The 16,891-nt window shown below is 44.6% G+C and overlaps 2 protein-coding genes across 5 annotated transcripts in view; one reads left to right on the forward strand and one right to left on the reverse strand.

The window, feature by feature from the left end:
• Positions 1 to 792: 792 nt before the first annotated feature.
• NMRK1 (nicotinamide riboside kinase 1) lies at positions 793 to 15,403 on the reverse strand. Of its 4 annotated transcripts, none has more exons than XM_072992231.2 (9): positions 15,268 to 15,403; positions 11,634 to 11,676; positions 10,477 to 10,567; positions 8,481 to 8,529; positions 5,101 to 5,269; positions 4,953 to 5,024; positions 3,453 to 3,559; positions 2,951 to 3,032; positions 793 to 1,377 (listed from the first exon to the last, which is right to left on the reverse strand). In XM_072992231.2, exons 2-9 carry the CDS (start codon positions 11,660 to 11,662, stop codon positions 1,374 to 1,376), a joined length of 603 nt encoding a protein of 200 aa, XP_072848332.2. In that variant the 5' UTR covers positions 11,663 to 11,676; positions 15,268 to 15,403; the 3' UTR covers positions 793 to 1,373. The 4 variants fall into 4 exon arrangements, with proteins under 4 accessions (XP_072848332.2, XP_078241211.1, XP_072848330.2 ...); XM_078385085.1 differs by having other exon boundaries at positions 15,003 to 15,276; XM_072992229.2 differs by having other exon boundaries at positions 1,216 to 1,380; positions 2,955 to 3,032.
• Positions 15,404 to 15,497: 94 nt separating this feature from the next.
• OSTF1 (osteoclast stimulating factor 1) overlaps positions 15,498 to 16,891 on the forward strand; it is a 30,800-nt gene continuing 29,406 nt past the window's right edge. The window contains exon 1 of the mRNA XM_020787777.3: positions 15,498 to 16,031. Within this exon, the coding sequence (XP_020643436.1) occupies positions 15,998 to 16,031 (34 nt within the window). The 5' untranslated portion in view covers positions 15,498 to 15,997. The remainder of the gene's footprint in view (positions 16,032 to 16,891) is intronic.

Consider the following 16,891-nt stretch of genomic DNA (forward strand, 5'->3'; position numbering starts at 1 on the left):
TATATGTCGTGTGAAAAAATTCCATAGAAAATTCTCTATCCCATATCTCTGAGTGGCTTAGCATAAAATTATGCCTGTGGACATTTATAGGGATTTATACCTAGGCAGTTCACATGTCTGATTCCACAACTAACCTCACAACTGACTGCAAAAATGACTATGCACTGACCATACAATTGCATCCATGAAGCTGCTTTCTAGATTAGAATTTCATTTCGATGTAAATTTCACAGGGAACACATAATTCCATTGTTATAGCAGTTCCTATGGCTACCAGTCCACTTGTGGGTCCAACTGAAAGTGCTGGTTATGACCTTTGAATCCCTATATGGTTTGTGTCCAAGCTGTCTGAAGGACTGAATCTCCACTTCTGAGTCTTCTTGGTTCTTTTATTATTCATGTAAGCCGCCCTGAGTAGACTTTGTCTGGGGGGGCAGGGTAAAAGTCTAACAAAAGTAAAAAAGTAAAGTAAGTTGAGTTCTTCAGAGGAGTCCCTTGTCTGTCCCACTCCTTTCATAGGCACTTCTGGTGGAAACACAGCAGAGGGGCTTCTCTGTGGCTGCTCCCAGATTTGGAATATCTTATTCAGGAGGCTAGGTTAGTCTCCTCTGTAATCAATGAGCTGTCAAGGCACAATGTTTACAGTATTCACTTTCAGCTGGATCAGTGAGAAATACATGTATTCACCTGTTTTGCTTACTTGCAGAAGTAATTCATCACTTCCTACATCCCACTATAATACTTTCCCCTATTTAATAAAATTAAGAGCTATGAGAAAGTACTCAGTCACTGTTTAGAATTAATTTTTTAATTAAACAGTTTTAATAAAAAGAAAATCTACAGCTTTGCACAAGTACAGTGGTAACTTACTCAAGACAGCCCTGGGTATGGGTATATTATGGGTTTCATTTCTGTGGAAGGGTTGCTGGAGAAACAAAGCAGGACAGTCAAAAGAGTCTGGGTTTTGATACTTTCATTGGGGTTGCAACTGCTGAGGACGAGTTGAGATCCTGAGGGGGAGGGACCGTTACTTGTACTTGGAGATAATACTGCATGAGACAAGGAGAAGAAACACTGTAATAGGAAGCAAAGGACTCAGGAATTCTCTTCTGCTCTGAACCTGAGAGTTTTAAGGCACTAGAGTGAGGATTCTGGAACAGAGGACTGGCAGCACTGCCGGTAGGTCTAGCAGAACAGAGATAACACAACATGGGGAAATCAGCACTCTACTTGGTCAGCTGCTGCTTTAGAAGGGCTTCATTTGTTTCTTAAAAAATCCTTTTAGCCATAAGATATAAAAGAGTTTGTAAAATGAGGTTAGTTCTTGTTCCCATCGATGAGCACCACTCCAGATGAACATAACAGAGCCTCATTCACCTGGTGAAGAAAGGAATACAGATACACATGTTTATGGCTAGTTCACAAACACTGTGCTGTGTTTTTTTTTTAAATAATCTCCCATTTCGCAAATGCAGTCTCCCATTTATTTGTAATTTTACATTTAGTTCTTCAATGCTGGAAGAATGTCAGGATATTATGCCATCAAATTATGCGAAAGCTGTATTTCCTCCCACCCAAACTACTAACGTTCTCTCTCTCTCTCTCTCTCTCTCTCTCTCTCTCTCTCTCTCTATGTGTGTATATACACATAAATACATATATGTGTATATATTTTGATGTGTATATATATGGGTGTAGAGAGAGTGAGTGAGTTATAGGCTATCAAGTTGGAACTGACTTATATCAACCCTATTAGGGCTTTCAAGTTACATGAGATATTTAAGGAGTGGTTTTATCAGTTCCACACACCCCAGTGAGTTTCCATGGCTGAGTGAGGATTTGAACCCAGGCCTCCTGAGTCCTAGTCACTCTCCACTACACCACACTGGGAAGGTCCTAGATGGCTGATGCACCCCATTAGCAAGGTGTGTTCCATTTTAATTTTCCACAGTGATCCTATGTAGCATCACTGAAGTACTGTGGACAGTTTTAGCCAGTGGGCATTGAACGGGAACCTAGTGCAGTCATTACACAAGCCTGAGCCCATGATGGGGTGGTATCAGCCCACTTCAGCACCAGCAGAAACAATGAAAAGATGCTGTGCTCCTTGCAGAAGGCTTTGATCAACAAATAGTGCAATTCAAGCTCAGAGGTACACTCCCTATAGTGGGTTTGGAATGGGTGGAAGTCTTCTGGGCTGGTACAACAGCCCTCATGCTGATGTACCGGCACAACTGTTGTGCTGACCAGGATCAGTCTAACAGAAGAAAGGGGTAAAGAAGGAGAGGCATAAAGAAGCTGCTGAGCATCACACTGGATCAAAACCCATCTTAGCCCAGACTTACAGCCACTATGCTCACAAAAGGTTAGGCTGATGTTAGGATATTCCTAAGTAATCTATCGAGAGTCCCCTGGACTGCAAGGAGAACAAACCTATCCATTCTGATGGAAATCGACCCTGAGTGCTCACTGGAAGGACAGATCCTGAAGCTGAGGCTCCAATACTTTGGCCATCTCATGAGAAGACTCCCTGGAAAAGACGTTGATGTTGGGAAAGTGTGAAGGCAGGAGGAGAAGGGGACAACAGAGGATGAGATGGTTGGACAGTGTCATAGAAGCGACCAACATGAATCTGACCAAACTCTGAGAGGCCGTGGAAGACAGGAGGGCCTGGTGTGCTCTGGTCCATGGGGTCACGAAGAGTCGGACAGGACTAAACGACAACAAAGTAATCTCCAACATCCTGCTGGGAGGGGTTTGGATTCAGCACAGACTCTGGGCTCAGACCTCTTAGGTAACAGAAACTGCACCTTATTACATGAAGCACACAATCTGAGATGTGCTGCCTTAAATGAGAATGCTACTTTACCGCACTATTACAATCAAAGAATTTTTAGCATAGTCTTCTCTTCTTAATGCAAGCTATCTTAGCCTGGGGCTAACCACTTACTTATCTTTTTTGATTTCTTGAGCTATGTCGTTATATATCTTTGAGCACAGATCCTCCTGTGATTGCATTCCATCCAAATAAACTGCAAGAGAAACAGTAGAATTTCAGATCATCTTAAGCAGAGCCAGAAATTCAGAATAGACTGCTTTATAATAAATGGAAATATCCTGAAAATAAAATTTCAAGATTATACACCATTCAAATGCCCCTTATAATTAACATCACAAATTTTTTTTTTACACGGAGATTACTTTAAAACAACTCAAATAACACTGTAGAACAGACTGGTCATTGAAAGTACAATTTTGTAATGGCTCCTCAGGGGTGATGGTATGTTAGCAAAATCCTCTCTTTGTCTTCAGTTATTAGCTTCCCTAGTTGCTTCATATCAAGTTATTTTCTTTATCAAGATAAATGCTGAAACATAATGGCAAAGACCACTGGAACTGCATGAATATCATAGCTTCTACCAACACATGTGATGCCAGAACATTTGCCGTACCAACATCAGTCTCATTTTCTTCCACTTCTCTTTTGTGCTTCAGATACATGGGCCACACGTGTCCATCGAAGTACCCTGGTGGGTCTGGTGGGTCATAAACTCTACGGCTACACAAAAACACATACACACATTTCTGTACTCAGGAGCTTCACTCACATAATTGTTTTAAGCATCATTTCTGTGAAGAATACTGAAAGCCTTGGAAAGAGTGATCGAGTACTTATAGAATATAAGTCAGCCATGTTAAAAATTCTTATTACTATAATGATAATTACTACATGAATTAGTATGCATACTATCCTTTGCTCCAGGAGTTTAGAGACAATTAAGAGACCCATTTCAAGATGACTAATGCTAAGATCATGCTGCAACTCCCTTAAACAAACTTCCCTTAATCACGTTCTTCTTTTGTGTCCAAGTCTCTTCTCAATAGACATTTAGCAAAACATTATCCAGTGCCATTCTTGTTTGACTGCTCCATCCAACACCTTTCATTGGCACCCAAAGAATGTTTACTGCATGTGCTGATTGGAGAGTATGGGGATTATAATTCAATATATCTAAAAACTGTCCAGCCAAGAAAGGCTGGCCTCCTTTCTTTAATAATTTGTCACACTAGATTAGTGATGGCGAACCTATGGCGCGTGCGTCACAGCTGGCCTGCAGTGCCCTTTCTACAGGCACGTGAGACATAAGTTGCCAGATCGCTACTCGCCCCCCCCCCAGCCAAACCTCAGGAGGTGGCTGCAGCCACGGTGCTGGCGCTTTGATAGGCAGCGGGCCAGGATCCAGAGCAGCTGGACCTGGCAGTGGATCTGGAGTGGGGTCTCAAGGCACCTCCGTGCCTGGGATTCCTCTTTCCGCCACCACTTCTGCTGCTGCTACTTCCGCTTCTACCACCACTTCTGCTTCTGCCACTGCTACTTCCACTGCCACTACCGCTCGTTGAGTTTTTCTTTTCTTTTTTTAGTTTGAGCACTCGGGCCCAAAAAGGTTTGCTGCCACTGCTCTAGATGCCAGTTAATACTCTATGGCAACTTTATAACTATTACACTTACTGATGTCATTACTTAATGTTTCTGTGACTTAGAAAATACTTATTTTAAGTGAGGCTGTAGAAGTCCTGGAGAATTTCACATTCAAATACCTATGTTAAAGCACTGAAGCTTTAACAGTCTGACATCTGTGTAGATCTCCTTGGGATTTATCCCCACTAAACTTTAAAAAAGATCATAGATTTGGGAAGGAACCTCAAAAGCGATCTAGTTCAACACACTGCAAATGTAGGAAGTATACAATTCCAATGTTCCTGATAGGTAGCTATTTAGCATTTGCTTAAGAACCCCTAGTGGTTGTCCAGATTGTATAGTTTTTATCCAGTAGGTTACAAATCTTTTAAGCAAACAATTCTCCCCTTATGTTGTTGGGGCACTGGGGAAACTGTGAGCATAGCCCAAGAAGTAATACTTTATACTGTATTAAGTTTTAGGAGCACAGTACCTTCTCCTCCTTTTGCACTCTTCGTAAGGAATCGTTAGGAAATACTTTTTATTCCATATATCACTGAGAGGCCTGCAACAACAAAGCAGTACGTCACATGTGCCTGCTTGCTACATGCTATTTACTCTTGCTTCTTAAACTTGCTTACTTGTAGTTATACAGAAGAAAGCCTTCAACAATTAAGACACAAATATCTTCTGTTCCTTTTTGATCATCATGCACACCTTTGGGTGGTCTCATCAATGCAGCATCTTCTGGTTTTGTCATCCAAGACCGTATGTTCATCACCATTTTCTCCATATAGAGGGCATCAAGAACTAGAAGACATATTGCGCCTTTAATGTTAAGATTAATGCCTAAAGGCTACATGTTTTTCAGTTAGGGGATACTTAGAATTAGTACTTGAGGTATATAATAAGCAGAAGGGAAGAATTAAAAATTCCTTTAAAACACAGCCATTTTTATTAACTGTTGGTAGTGACAGAAAAGAGACAGGGTGTGGGAACTCAGACTGAACACTGCATCAAGACAGAAAATAGCAATATGTGTTCAGTAACTAAACAGTGGAGAGACAATGTATAGATCAAAAACTCATGACCTCCCTTTCCTCCAACGAATATAAGTTGTGTAGGTGTCTCCTCCCTACTAGGCAGAATGGTGAGAGAGACAGACTTGCCCAGATTTATCCAGATGGATTCACAGATCAGTAGAAACTAGAATCTGAGGTTCCCATGTCCCAATCCAAGATTTAAACCATGAGACTACAGTGACATTACAATACAAATTTGCTAAAATTTGTGGTAAATGGCAGAGTAAAGAATAAATAGTTTTACAACAGCAAGAGGGAAATGATGCCTTCCATTTGATAGAGGTAGCCTGCATACACCAAAACTTGCATAGTGTATTATATAGATTTGAAATGGAACATAAAGACCGCTATATCTTTAATGTATCTTTAAAGCATGATTAATATGCTTGGAAAATATGTACAGTATCTATAACCATTTCTCAGCCTTACACTGCTGAGAAAAATGTTTACAAACAGGACGCTCAGTTATATTTATTTCTACAATAGCTATGTAAAGGAAGCAGATCTATTTTTCACGCACTTTGAATCAGTATTTGGTTCAAGACTGGGGTTATACAAAGTTTGATTATATTTCCCCAGTGCTGGCTTGACTGCATTGGTTTCCCATGCCTTTCTGAGCCAGATTCAAGGTGTTGGTACTAACATACAAAGCCCTTAACGGTTTGAGACCCCATTATCTGCCAGAGAGCCTCCCAGAAACACATCAACAGAGCCCTCTGATCCACCCAGGCTAGTCTCCTAAGAGTGGCCACTCTGAGAGAGGCAAAGGAGGTGTTCACAAGGAACTGAGTGTTCTTGGTAGTGGCACCACTTCTTTAAAACAGCCTTTCCATAGTGATCTGTCAGCCCCTCCCCCAAGCCTTTAAGATATTGCTAAAAGCCAGTCTCTGAGAAAATCTTTAGAGAGATTCTCCTCCTGCATTAACTAGGAGCATAGATCACCCATTAGCCATCTATGTGTTTGTTATGGTTTGGGATTGTGTTGATTTTGGGTTCTGGGGATTTGATTTGATTAGGGATTGGTGTTATTGGAGGATTACCATATGTTTCCATGTACTGTATAAGACGATACTAGATTTAGATTTCTAAATTTTGGGTTAGGAAAGTGGGGGGCGTCTTATACATGGAAAAATGTGGTATTTACATTCTTGTCAACTGGTTTGAACTAAATTGGGAAGGAAGGAAGGAAGGAAGGAAGGAAGGAAGGAAGGAAGGAAGGAAGGAAGGAAGGAAGGAAGGAAGGAAGGAAGGAAGGAAGGAAGGAAGGAAGGAAGGAAGGAAGGAAGGAAGGAAGGAAGGAAGGAAGGAAGGAAGGAAGGAAGGAAGGAAGGAAGGAAGGAAGGAAGGAAGGAAGGAAGGAAGGAAGGAAGGAAGGAAGGAAGGAAGGAAGGAAGGAAGGAAGGAAGGAAGGAAGGAAGGAAGGAAGGAAGGAAGGAAGGAAGGAAGGAAGGAAGGAAGGAAGGAAGGAAGGAAGGAAGGAAGGAAGGAAGGAAGGAAGGAAGGAAGGAAGGAAGGAAGGAAGGAAGGAAGGAAGGAAGGAAGGAAGGAAGGAAGGAAGGAAGGAAGGAAGGAAGGAAGGAAGGAAGGAAGGAAGGAAGGAAGGAAGGAAGGAAGGAAGGAAGGAAGGAAGGAAGGAAGGAAGGAAGGAAGGAAGGAAGGAAGGAAGGAAGGAAGGAAGGAAGGAAGGAAGGAAGGAAGGAAGGAAGGAAGGAAGGAAGGAAGGAAGGAAGGAAGGAAGGAAGGAAGGAAGGAAGGAAGGAAGGAAGGAAGGAAGGAAGGAAGGAAGGAAGGAAGGAAGGAAGGAAGGAAGGAAGGAAGGAAGGAAGGAAGGAAGGAAGGAAGGAAGGAAGGAAGGAAGGAAGGAAGACACTTTAATGGGAATCCTCTACAAATGCATCTGGTATGAGACACATTGATTAGATTCCCAAGATCACTCAACTGTCTCAACTTAACTTTAAAAAATTAAATAAAAATATCATCACCTTACTGATCAAATTCTTGAAATAAAATCCAATCATGCAATTGAAGCGGTCTGTTTGGAGTAGGTGCCTGATGTTTTAGAATCCAAACCCTGCACTGCAAGGCCAGTCTGCTACAAAAGCAATCCTGATTATGGTACTTTCTCTGGTAAGCAGAGAATCTCCAATGCTTGATAGCAAGATTTAAATGTCAAATAACTTGCTGTTTAAGCAAACTAAAATGCCAAAGAGCAGAGTTCTTCAGTTTTAAATGCAAAAAAATGAGCTGTTCTTTGCTTCTCTGAAAGTTTATGTCTAAGTAGACATACACAGAATTGAGCTGTATTTTGTCTGTTTGCTGAGGAAATGTACAGATCAATAAATTGGACTATGTAGAAAAGATTGCTGCTGTTAGCAGCTCCAGGATCCAGGCTGGGGTAGAGAACAAACTGTCTTCAGCTGCTAAGCAAGGAAATCTATTCCTATTTCCCATTAGTCATTTAAAGAATATTTTAAATTCTGTAGTTTAAACTCTTGAATCTGTGTTTTGCATATGAAAGTTATTGCATGGGAAGATTACTTCTAAGGAGACTTTATATTTGCTGGGGATTGTAGTTATCTAATATTATGACTAGTTCTCGTTCACATGCTTTAAACATCAAGTTTAATTTAAAACCTTTCTTCCCTCCCTTCCTTTTTTACAGCCCAGTAGGTTGGAGTGCCTGGCTGTGGAGCCCAGGGTTCAAGTACTCACTGTGCCTCCTAGGAGATGGGTCAGCTGAGATCACCCAGAGTGTGTGTGGCTGATGGCATTACGTGCCCTGCCACCTGTGTGGCCTTGGACAAGCTGTGTAGTGCCAGAGCACTGTCAGAAGGAGGGATTACCAAACCACTTCTGTGTACTTTATATCTAGACAAACCTGGATAAGTCACCATAACTCAAAATTATTATTCGTTCATCTAAGCATCCAATCTACAAACCGTCATATTGCAGAAATCCATGGTCATCTACAGCCACTTCCGATACAGGCTAGGAAAAAAAAATATGTTAACATTGTAGAAGGATGTATGAAGATAGAAGCAGCAGCAGTATAGTAAAGGGGGGGATTTTTTTTCACATACATTTCCAGAGACCATGCTATGTATTCTTCACTAACAAGTCTTCCTAACATGGTTTCTGACTTCCTCTAATGCAGGGGTCTCGAACATGCGGCCCGGGGGCCATTTGTGGCCCCCCAGACGATAGTTTGTGGCCCTCGCCTTGCCTGCCCCCCCAAAGCGCCCACACATCCTCTGCTGTCAAGAGAAAAAAAATAAAGCCTTGCCTCGCTCCCCGTCTCTCTCCCAAGACAGCATTTCTTGCACCCTCCATCCAGAACTGCAGCCTGCCAGCCGGCCCACCTGTCTGTCGGCTAAGGAAACTCCTGGGCGGCTTCCTTGGGCTCTTGCTCCGCTTGGCGGAAAATCTGATGCGGCCCAGCCTCACCCAGACTCTGCCTCTAGCGGCCCCCCGGGTAAATTGAGTTTAAAACCCCTGCTCTAATGGCTGGTTTTGGTAATACATGTGAAAATAGGGTTTTTTCTGTGTGTTTTTTTTCTTTTAATATTTTTAACATTTTCAGACCCGTGGATAAGTGAAATCATGGATACTTAAAACCATGGATATCAGGGTCCTACTGTATTATTAAAAAGTCAACAGCTGCCAAATTTATCTGGAGTCTACAAGGAACAGGACAGTAAAAATCACTGGTTTGATATGTAGACAAACAATATCGGAAAACAAGAAGAGAATAATGAAGTCTCACCCCAAAGTCTTATTACTGGAAAATATTGTTTTGTCTGGTGATTTAAAAGTTTGGTTTCATTTGAGGAAAGAGACAGCTGGACTGTATATACTCTCCCTGTTTATGCATTACTTCTTCTCCCCAGGTGCTGAGGGCAAAGATATTTCTAGAGCATTTTGTGGGCAGTTTTTCTAATCTGAGACCCCTTTTGACAGATTTTTTTTTCACAGAAAGTTATTTAAAAATAAATACTTATGGCCAGAACTCTGTTAGTTGTGCCTGATAGTGTAATATAATCTTAGCAGCAAATTGTACAAAGGAAGAAGTCAGTGCAGACTTTTGCTGTTGTGTGCTGGGTTATGTGATTCAGTGCATAATTGTAAATGTCAATACTAAGTTCTTTGTTATTGTTATGTGCTATCAAGTTGCCCTTGAATTATAGGGACCCCATGAGTGAGCAATCTCCAGAATGTCCTCTCCTCAACAGCCCTGCTCAGCTCTTGCAAACACAAGCCTGTGGTGTTCTTTAACCATCTCATATTTGGTTTTCCAATTTTCCTGCTGCCTTCCACCTTTCTCAGTATTATCGGTTTTTCCAGAGAATCTTGCCTTTTCATGATGTGGCCAGAGTAGGACAGCCTCAGCTTCAACGTATTTGCCTCCAGAGATAGTTCAGGCTGGATTTGATCTAGGACCCACTATCTTTCTAGCAGTCCAGGGTGTCCTCCAAGCTCTCGTCCAGCACCATACATCAAATGAATCAACTTTTTGTTCTTAACTTGTATCTACAAAATTTGTGCCAATTCCATTGCGTCAGTGTAAAAATACAACAGGATTTTGGCTCATATTTTAAAATGCATCAACGTCAATGGCAATGCATTGCAAAAGACACTTTGTGAGGAGTTACTTTCAAACAGTAACCTTCCAAGGAAACCCTGACAGCCTGCTGGCTGTATAGGGTTCCAGATTTATATGGGAAGCCAACTGGAGCACAACAGCTTCCAACCTTCACCTCCAACAGATGGAAGGGAACAGGGCAGGCAACAGAGATGTGATGATAAGAAAATATGACCAATTTTCTCCCCCTTATATAATCCTAATTGTGCAAAAGCCCAAACATCTACACTGGATTAGACTTCTGAACTGAACTAAAAGATTTCAGTTTATGATGTAATGTTTCTTAAACCTGTTACCTTGAAAAAATCATCTTGAGAAATTATAGTGCAGTTTGGAAGAAGCTTCTTAAGTTTTTTCGCCAGAGTTGTTTTCCCTCCATTTGTTACACTACATTGGAGATTTGAAGAATGTTACAAATAGCAGATTATACATTACCTAACAACATCAAAACCACTCTGATAATCAGTACGGACAACATTTTAATTTATCTGAGGCATTTTTACCCCCAGCCTTTGGCCAAAAAGAGATTATCCACATTTTTAGCCTAGCAAGTACAGTTTATCTAGATGTTTAAAATTCATTCAGATAACATTCACTATTGCATCCAGAACCATATTTTACTATATGAGCCTGAAGTCCTTCTTTTACCATCTTTTGTGTGGTAAATTCCCAACCATTACTCAGTTTTTGCTGGGGGACAAAATATTTCTCTCAGGAGTGCCTGTGGCAGGCTGTCACATTTTTCCTAGAAGTCAGTCTGTTGCCAAAGCTGATGCTGGCTGGCCAGGGATGTTTGGAATTACAGCCAAGCACATCTGGAAGATACCAGCTTAGGAAGGCTACTGTACAGTATCGGATAAATTTAAGATGGAATCACTTTAGCTTTAAAAACAAACCACTACATACAGATGGCAGAAAGGCCAATTTATTGTCAAATAAGGAAATGGATGAGATATGCAAGATACTAAGTGCTCCGCAAACATAATACTAAACAGTAAGCTGTGGTTTCTGCACTGTCTGGAATGGTGGGTTGGGCAGCAGCAACAGCTGCTGAGTAAGCAAAACAAAAGGGAAGATGAAAAATATGTCATGCATATGCCAAATCCAGCCAATGACAGATCTGGCTGTCTAAAGGAATGGTGGATCTACTGCTGACTGCATGCAGTGCACCAAAACCTATTCCAGAACCCTCAAAGCCTTTCCATCAAAACCAAATAAAAAAGAATGCCAAATTCTGCATGTAGAATTTGATGGAGTGACAATTCTGCAAGATGAAAGGCTGGCTGAACCTCATGTTGCCTAAATATCTCCACTGCCCCCACCTTCCAGTTGGAACACGAGAACCTTGGAGGGCTAATCTGAGAGATTGAAAACTAGCCCTCACACCTCCAGAGCTTGCCCACCCCAGATTTAAGCAAAGCAGGTTATTAATTAACAACCAGTTTGTGCTTACCCTCCAAGTCCAATGACCAAAGTTTTCATGCTTCTTCAGCAACCTAAATATTAAATTGAGAGGGTCATTTATTCTCAACCTACACCATCTTTTCTGTGAGCCACTTCTGCTGGACTCATGGAAACTCACAAAAAGTGGAATTTCAGGTAAGTTTCTAGACATAGCTTCAAGGACTGTAAGTACTAACTATCAAAGGAAATTCACATCTGTTGTGGTTGAGTCATAGTTGTTCCTATTTTCTCTAGCCTTTCAATGAATGTACACATTAATGAAATACATTATGTCTGTGTGCAACAGACAGTACAAACTGGCACTTTGTTTTACACTGAGCATTGCAAAATATTATTCCATATGGTAATTAATCTGTGATAGCTCATTAACACAGGAAAGTTATCATCTAATCTTTTCTCTTATTGGCTGGATAGTTCAGTGAGTTAGGCCACTGGATGCAGAGCCACAGCAAAGCAAAAAAAAGCAAAGCGTGCTGCTTATATACTGCCCCATAGCGCTTCAAGCACTCTCTGGATGGTTTCCAAGTTAATTATGCAGGCTACACATTGCCCCCCCCCCCAGCGAGCTGGGTACTCATTTTACCGACCTCAGAAGGCTAGAAGGCTGAGTCAACCTTGAGCCGGCTACCTGGGATTGAACCCCGGGGACATTAGTACAGTTTTGGCTGCAGTACAGCAATTTAACCACTGCACCACGAGGTTGGTGTGAGGGTTTGATTTTTTGCTCCTTCCTTTGTGCAAAGAAATCAGAGGATTTTTGTAGTTTAGAAACAGATATTGAAGTTGACTGGGGTATTCAACAACCAGTCTCAACAAAACGGTTCCAAGGTTGGTCTCCTGACGACGGGTCAGCACGGGGCTTCAATCCAGGAACGGGTTCCTTTCACCAGAGTTCCATGGACCCGGCCAATCCATTGACAAGTTCGGATTCACTGTCTGTCCCACTTCAGCTTCCAGCAGGGGTACGGTGTTGTCCCCCCAGCCATCCACCCACATGGGAAATTCAAGGGGTGTGGAGTTTTTCCCTGTATCCCTTCCTTCTAATTTATTCACCCTCCATTTCAGTCTCTCCCTTCTTTCTCTCTCCACTCTCTCCTTTTCTTCTCTCAGCTTTCTCCTCCACTCTTTAGCTTCTGCCTCTCCCCAATAAGATGGTCTCGGGGGGGGGGGAATCTCCCTTCTTTTCCTATAGTCTGCGTCCTCCCTAGGCACTCTCAGCCTCTCCCATGTTCTAGTCCAGGGATCCTCCATCCAGACCCAACCTGGCGGCAACAGTTCCTCTCTCCTCGTTATATCTGCTGTCTCTGACTGTATCTCCACCCTCTTCTTCTGTTCTGTTCCCAACGTTTTTTTCCCCTGAGTCCCTTCAACGTTTAGCTTTTGTATTCTTCCTTCTATGTCCTTTGTTTCTATCCCTTGCTGCTCTGTTCTCTTGGGGGACAAGGCAGGCAGTGTTTGTACCTCCTTCGCTGCTGTACGGAGGAGGGACGGCACTCCGGTGAGAGGGATACCACTCTCACCCCCTGTCTCACAGTTGGGCATTCAATTCCTCACTGTGCCCCTTGCGAACAGAGCCAGCCTGTGGGACCCTGGGCAAGCTATACAGTCCCAGAATCACCCTAGAAGAATGGAAGGGTAAAGCCAACTATAAAACCACCAAACAATACAGCATAGAACATATGGGCTGCTACTGCTGCTGCTTCATTTGTATAAGAAGCAGGTGCTCCCTGAGTGGAAGATGCAGCTGACAGAGCGCTGCGTGTTGCCTGGGGCATGCCCAAAGATGTTCACAGCCATCATATAACATGTGCACTGAACACAACAGAACACAGAACATAGTCCAATATACCCATCAAACTGCATACACCCATTATACCCACCTCTGCATACAGAGTGGTCCAGCGGTCCAGATAGGCGGGGTATAAATCAAATAAATAAAATAAAAATAAAATACTGTACACCATTATGTCCAGAAAACAATTAAAACAGAGGTTGCATCAATGGAACCCACCCAGAAGGTAAGGTGTGTGATGTTACAGTATATGTGAAAAAGGACAATAAAATACAACAAGAATTAAAGAAGACCCACTATTCATACTAAACCGACACAGTAATAAATAATAATAATCATGTGCTGTCAACCGGGGATGCCCGAGGCCACATAGGCTGGCTCTATTTGCAGGATGCCCAGTGAGGAAATCAAACTCCCAACCTTTGACTCCACAGCCGGATACCTAAACCAAAGAGCTATCCAGCCAGCTATTAGACTAAATAGAAATGGATTCCCAAAGTTTGCCCCTTGTGTCAACAATGCTATCGAAGCTCGCATTAAAATACAGCAGTTAGTCTTTGAAGTCATGCAAGCTTTTGGTCTCTTCTCTCTGATATGCTTGCACAGACGAACATGGCTATTTCTTCAAAAACTACAACACAACTATGAAATACTACAGACATACAATCAATAGGCTATAAGGCAACCTGTCCCCCACCCCTACTTCTAGGGTTGTTGTTTTTTTTTTAAATGAGAAAGTTCTGATATGCAACCGCTGCAAAACTAAGAATACATTAATAGTTATATGTTAACCTTTAATACATTAGGAAGCTGTTTCTGTCAAGCCATTTACCAGCTACACACAGATGAAGAAGACCTTTAAACTCCTGTCATGTAGATTGTGATGCAATTTATGAGGCCTGGGGCCAAACCAATCTCTATGCAAAAGAATTAACAAACATACAGTGGGACCTTTATATGGGAGGAAGGACAACAATGACCTCTAGATGTTTTTGGACTGAAATTCCCTTAATGCTTGTAACTGGGAAGAGAACTTATCAATAGCAGCCAGATTTCCTAACATCTTGCATGCATATTTCACACAGGCGTTGAAAATAAGGGTTTTAATACAACTCTGGAAAAGTTAGGCTGACTTTTTCACTCCAAAAATCTCTGCTGTTTTGAGAGGAGAGGAAGCAAGGGATGGATAAAAAGCTGATTAGATTTCCGATTCTAAAAAAGCTTCAGCCCTCTGCTCACCTAAACGTAATCCCCACTATATTCAATACCTTGCTTCCAAGTAAAGATAAAGGGCTACAATCCCGATATGTGTAAGATCAGCCAGATGGTTTTTTTATGAGGGCTGGTTTATCTAAATCAGTGAAAGAGGTGATGCATCACCCAATCTATGTTTTTTAAGCGAGACCAAAGAAAAGTTTGCAGTCAGCTATTATAGAACTGCATACTGTATACCTACAGCACACACAAGACTCTCTTGACAAAGGGCTGGACACACAACAGCTTTCACCACCCTCAGTGGAGGAAAGAACCCTCAACCAAGAATCCTGTGGCACCCGAAAAGCTTACATCTTTTATTACAGCAGGCACTTTCGTATATTAAACCGGCACACTGTAAGGAATCCGCTGAACTCTTGCTCGTCTTTCGGGTGCCCAAAGTCTGCTGGTTCTGCTGCAAGCGCGGCCATCCTTTTGGAAACGCAGACTGGGAAAGTCAACTTGGTCACTTAGGACCATCATCTTCGTTTTCAATACTTCAAGGCCACGAGCTCAACAGACCGACACTGAAGCAACCCGCGACCACGGTCCCTCCGCCTCTCCTTCGGCCACCTACCTTCTTCTTGCAGGCAGCGCGCGTGAAGGCACGGCCGCGATCCTCAAGCAGGCTCATCTACGAGGAAGCCCCGCCCCCTCCGCCTTGTCATCCCGGGAGCGTGTTTTTTTTTCTCCAGAAAGGCCGCTCGCCCCCCTCCCCACGGTGGAAAAAGGACGGCGGCAGATTGCGCGTGCTCTATGCAAATAGGGTAGGCGGGACACATCCTTAACTGTATCCCCATAGGTCAAGACGCGCCGTCCGGCCACCTAGGCCGAGGGAGGCGCGCGCGGTGGGGCTGGCTGGCGGCTGCCTCCGCTCCTTTCCACGCGAGGGCGGTTTGGCTCAGTCAGTCAGCCGAGCGAGCGAGCGCCCGCTGCTTTTGACTCTCGTGCAGCTCCTCCTCTCCGCGCCTCTCTGCCTGCGTTGCCCTCTAGCAGCCTCTAGAGGGCGCAGCGGTAGGCGCTCTAGCTCGCCTCCGCGGCCGCGGTTCCCACTTCCTCCTCCTCCTCCTCGTTGCCCAAGCGCCTTGTGTGCCGCGGCTCCTTCCAAGACGGTGGTCGGTCCTGGGACGCTCTCCTCCGCTTCGAGTGTCAAAGAGCCCGTGGCTCTTCCTGATCCGCCCCGCCTCCTCCCCGAGGAAGGCCTGAGCGTGGGTAGATCCAAGGGAGGAAGGGACCGATCGATCGATCCACTCGCCGGGCGCTCGACCCGCGGCCAGGAGAGGTTGGCTCTCAACTTGTGCGCAGACATGTCGAAGCCGCCGCCTAAACCAGCCAAACCAGGTAAGGGAGGTGGCCGCGTCCTGATCCTCCTCCTTCCCCCCCCCTTCCTTGGTCTTCCGCGGTTCCCTTTCCCCAGCAGAAGGTGTGATTGTGGGGAGGGGGGCGAGTGGGTTGGAAAGTGGGAGGCAGGCGATGAGCTTGCACGCTGGCTGGGGGACACTCGGGGGGGGGAGGTCCGCCTTGACACGTGGCTCACAGTCTTCCTAGTTTAAAAGCAAAAGGGGGAAACCGAGCGCTGCCAGTGCCGGGCACGAGTCCGCCCACCCGCAGCCGCGGAGCCGATGGACGCTGGGTCGCGACGGGCAAGCCGGGGAGGAGGCGATCCCCCTTCGCCTCGCTGGCCTTCCTCCTCTTGCAGGGGACAGGAGAGGGAGAGGGAGGGCGGCGGTCGTTGGGGAGCGACGCGATCTCCCTCGATCCCAGGGTGTGGCTCGGTGCGAGGCTGTCACTGTCAAAAAACTGAAGGCGGGGCGGAGGAAAGAGAAAGCGCCCGGCGCCGCTGGCCTGCCTTGGTCGGGGCAGGAAGTGCGCGGCTGCGTGCCTGCCTTTGCGACGCGCTCAGGGTGGCTGCTGGCCCAGCGCCCGGCGGCTGCAGAGATCGGCAGCGCGGCGAGCCTTGGATCGATTGCGAGGAACCCTTTTACCGGGAACTGGGCACTGGCGCGTGGATGCGGGGACTTGGGCGCCGAAGGGGGGGGGGGCGCGAGCGCGAGGGTTCCTCCGCCCCTGCCCGCTCGCGCCCCCCCCATGCGCGCGTGCTTCTTCTGCAGGCGCGCCTGCACGACCTCCGGAGTTGGAAGAACGGCTTTGGAGGCGGCAGGGTGGGAAGAGGTGGGAAGAGGGAAACCCCCCCCACACAC

This window comes from Pogona vitticeps, chromosome 2, assembly GCF_051106095.1.
Source record: "Pogona vitticeps strain Pit_001003342236 chromosome 2, PviZW2.1, whole genome shotgun sequence".
NCBI classification, from domain to species: domain Eukaryota; kingdom Metazoa; phylum Chordata; class Lepidosauria; order Squamata; family Agamidae; genus Pogona; species Pogona vitticeps.

Excerpts from the sequence above, each read along its gene's own strand:
- NMRK1 (XM_072992229.2), bottom strand. The coding sequence starts at position 11,662 with ATGAAAACTTTGGTCATTGGACTTGGAGG. Across the intron at positions 10,568-11,633 it reads TTGGTCATTGGACTTGGAGG|TGTAACAAATGGAGGGAAAA; the intron begins GTAAGCACAAAC and ends TCTCCAATGTAG. Across the intron at positions 5,270-8,480 it reads TGGATTTCTGCAATATGACG|TTCTTGATGCCCTCTATATG; the intron begins GTTTGTAGATTG and ends TATGTCTTCTAG.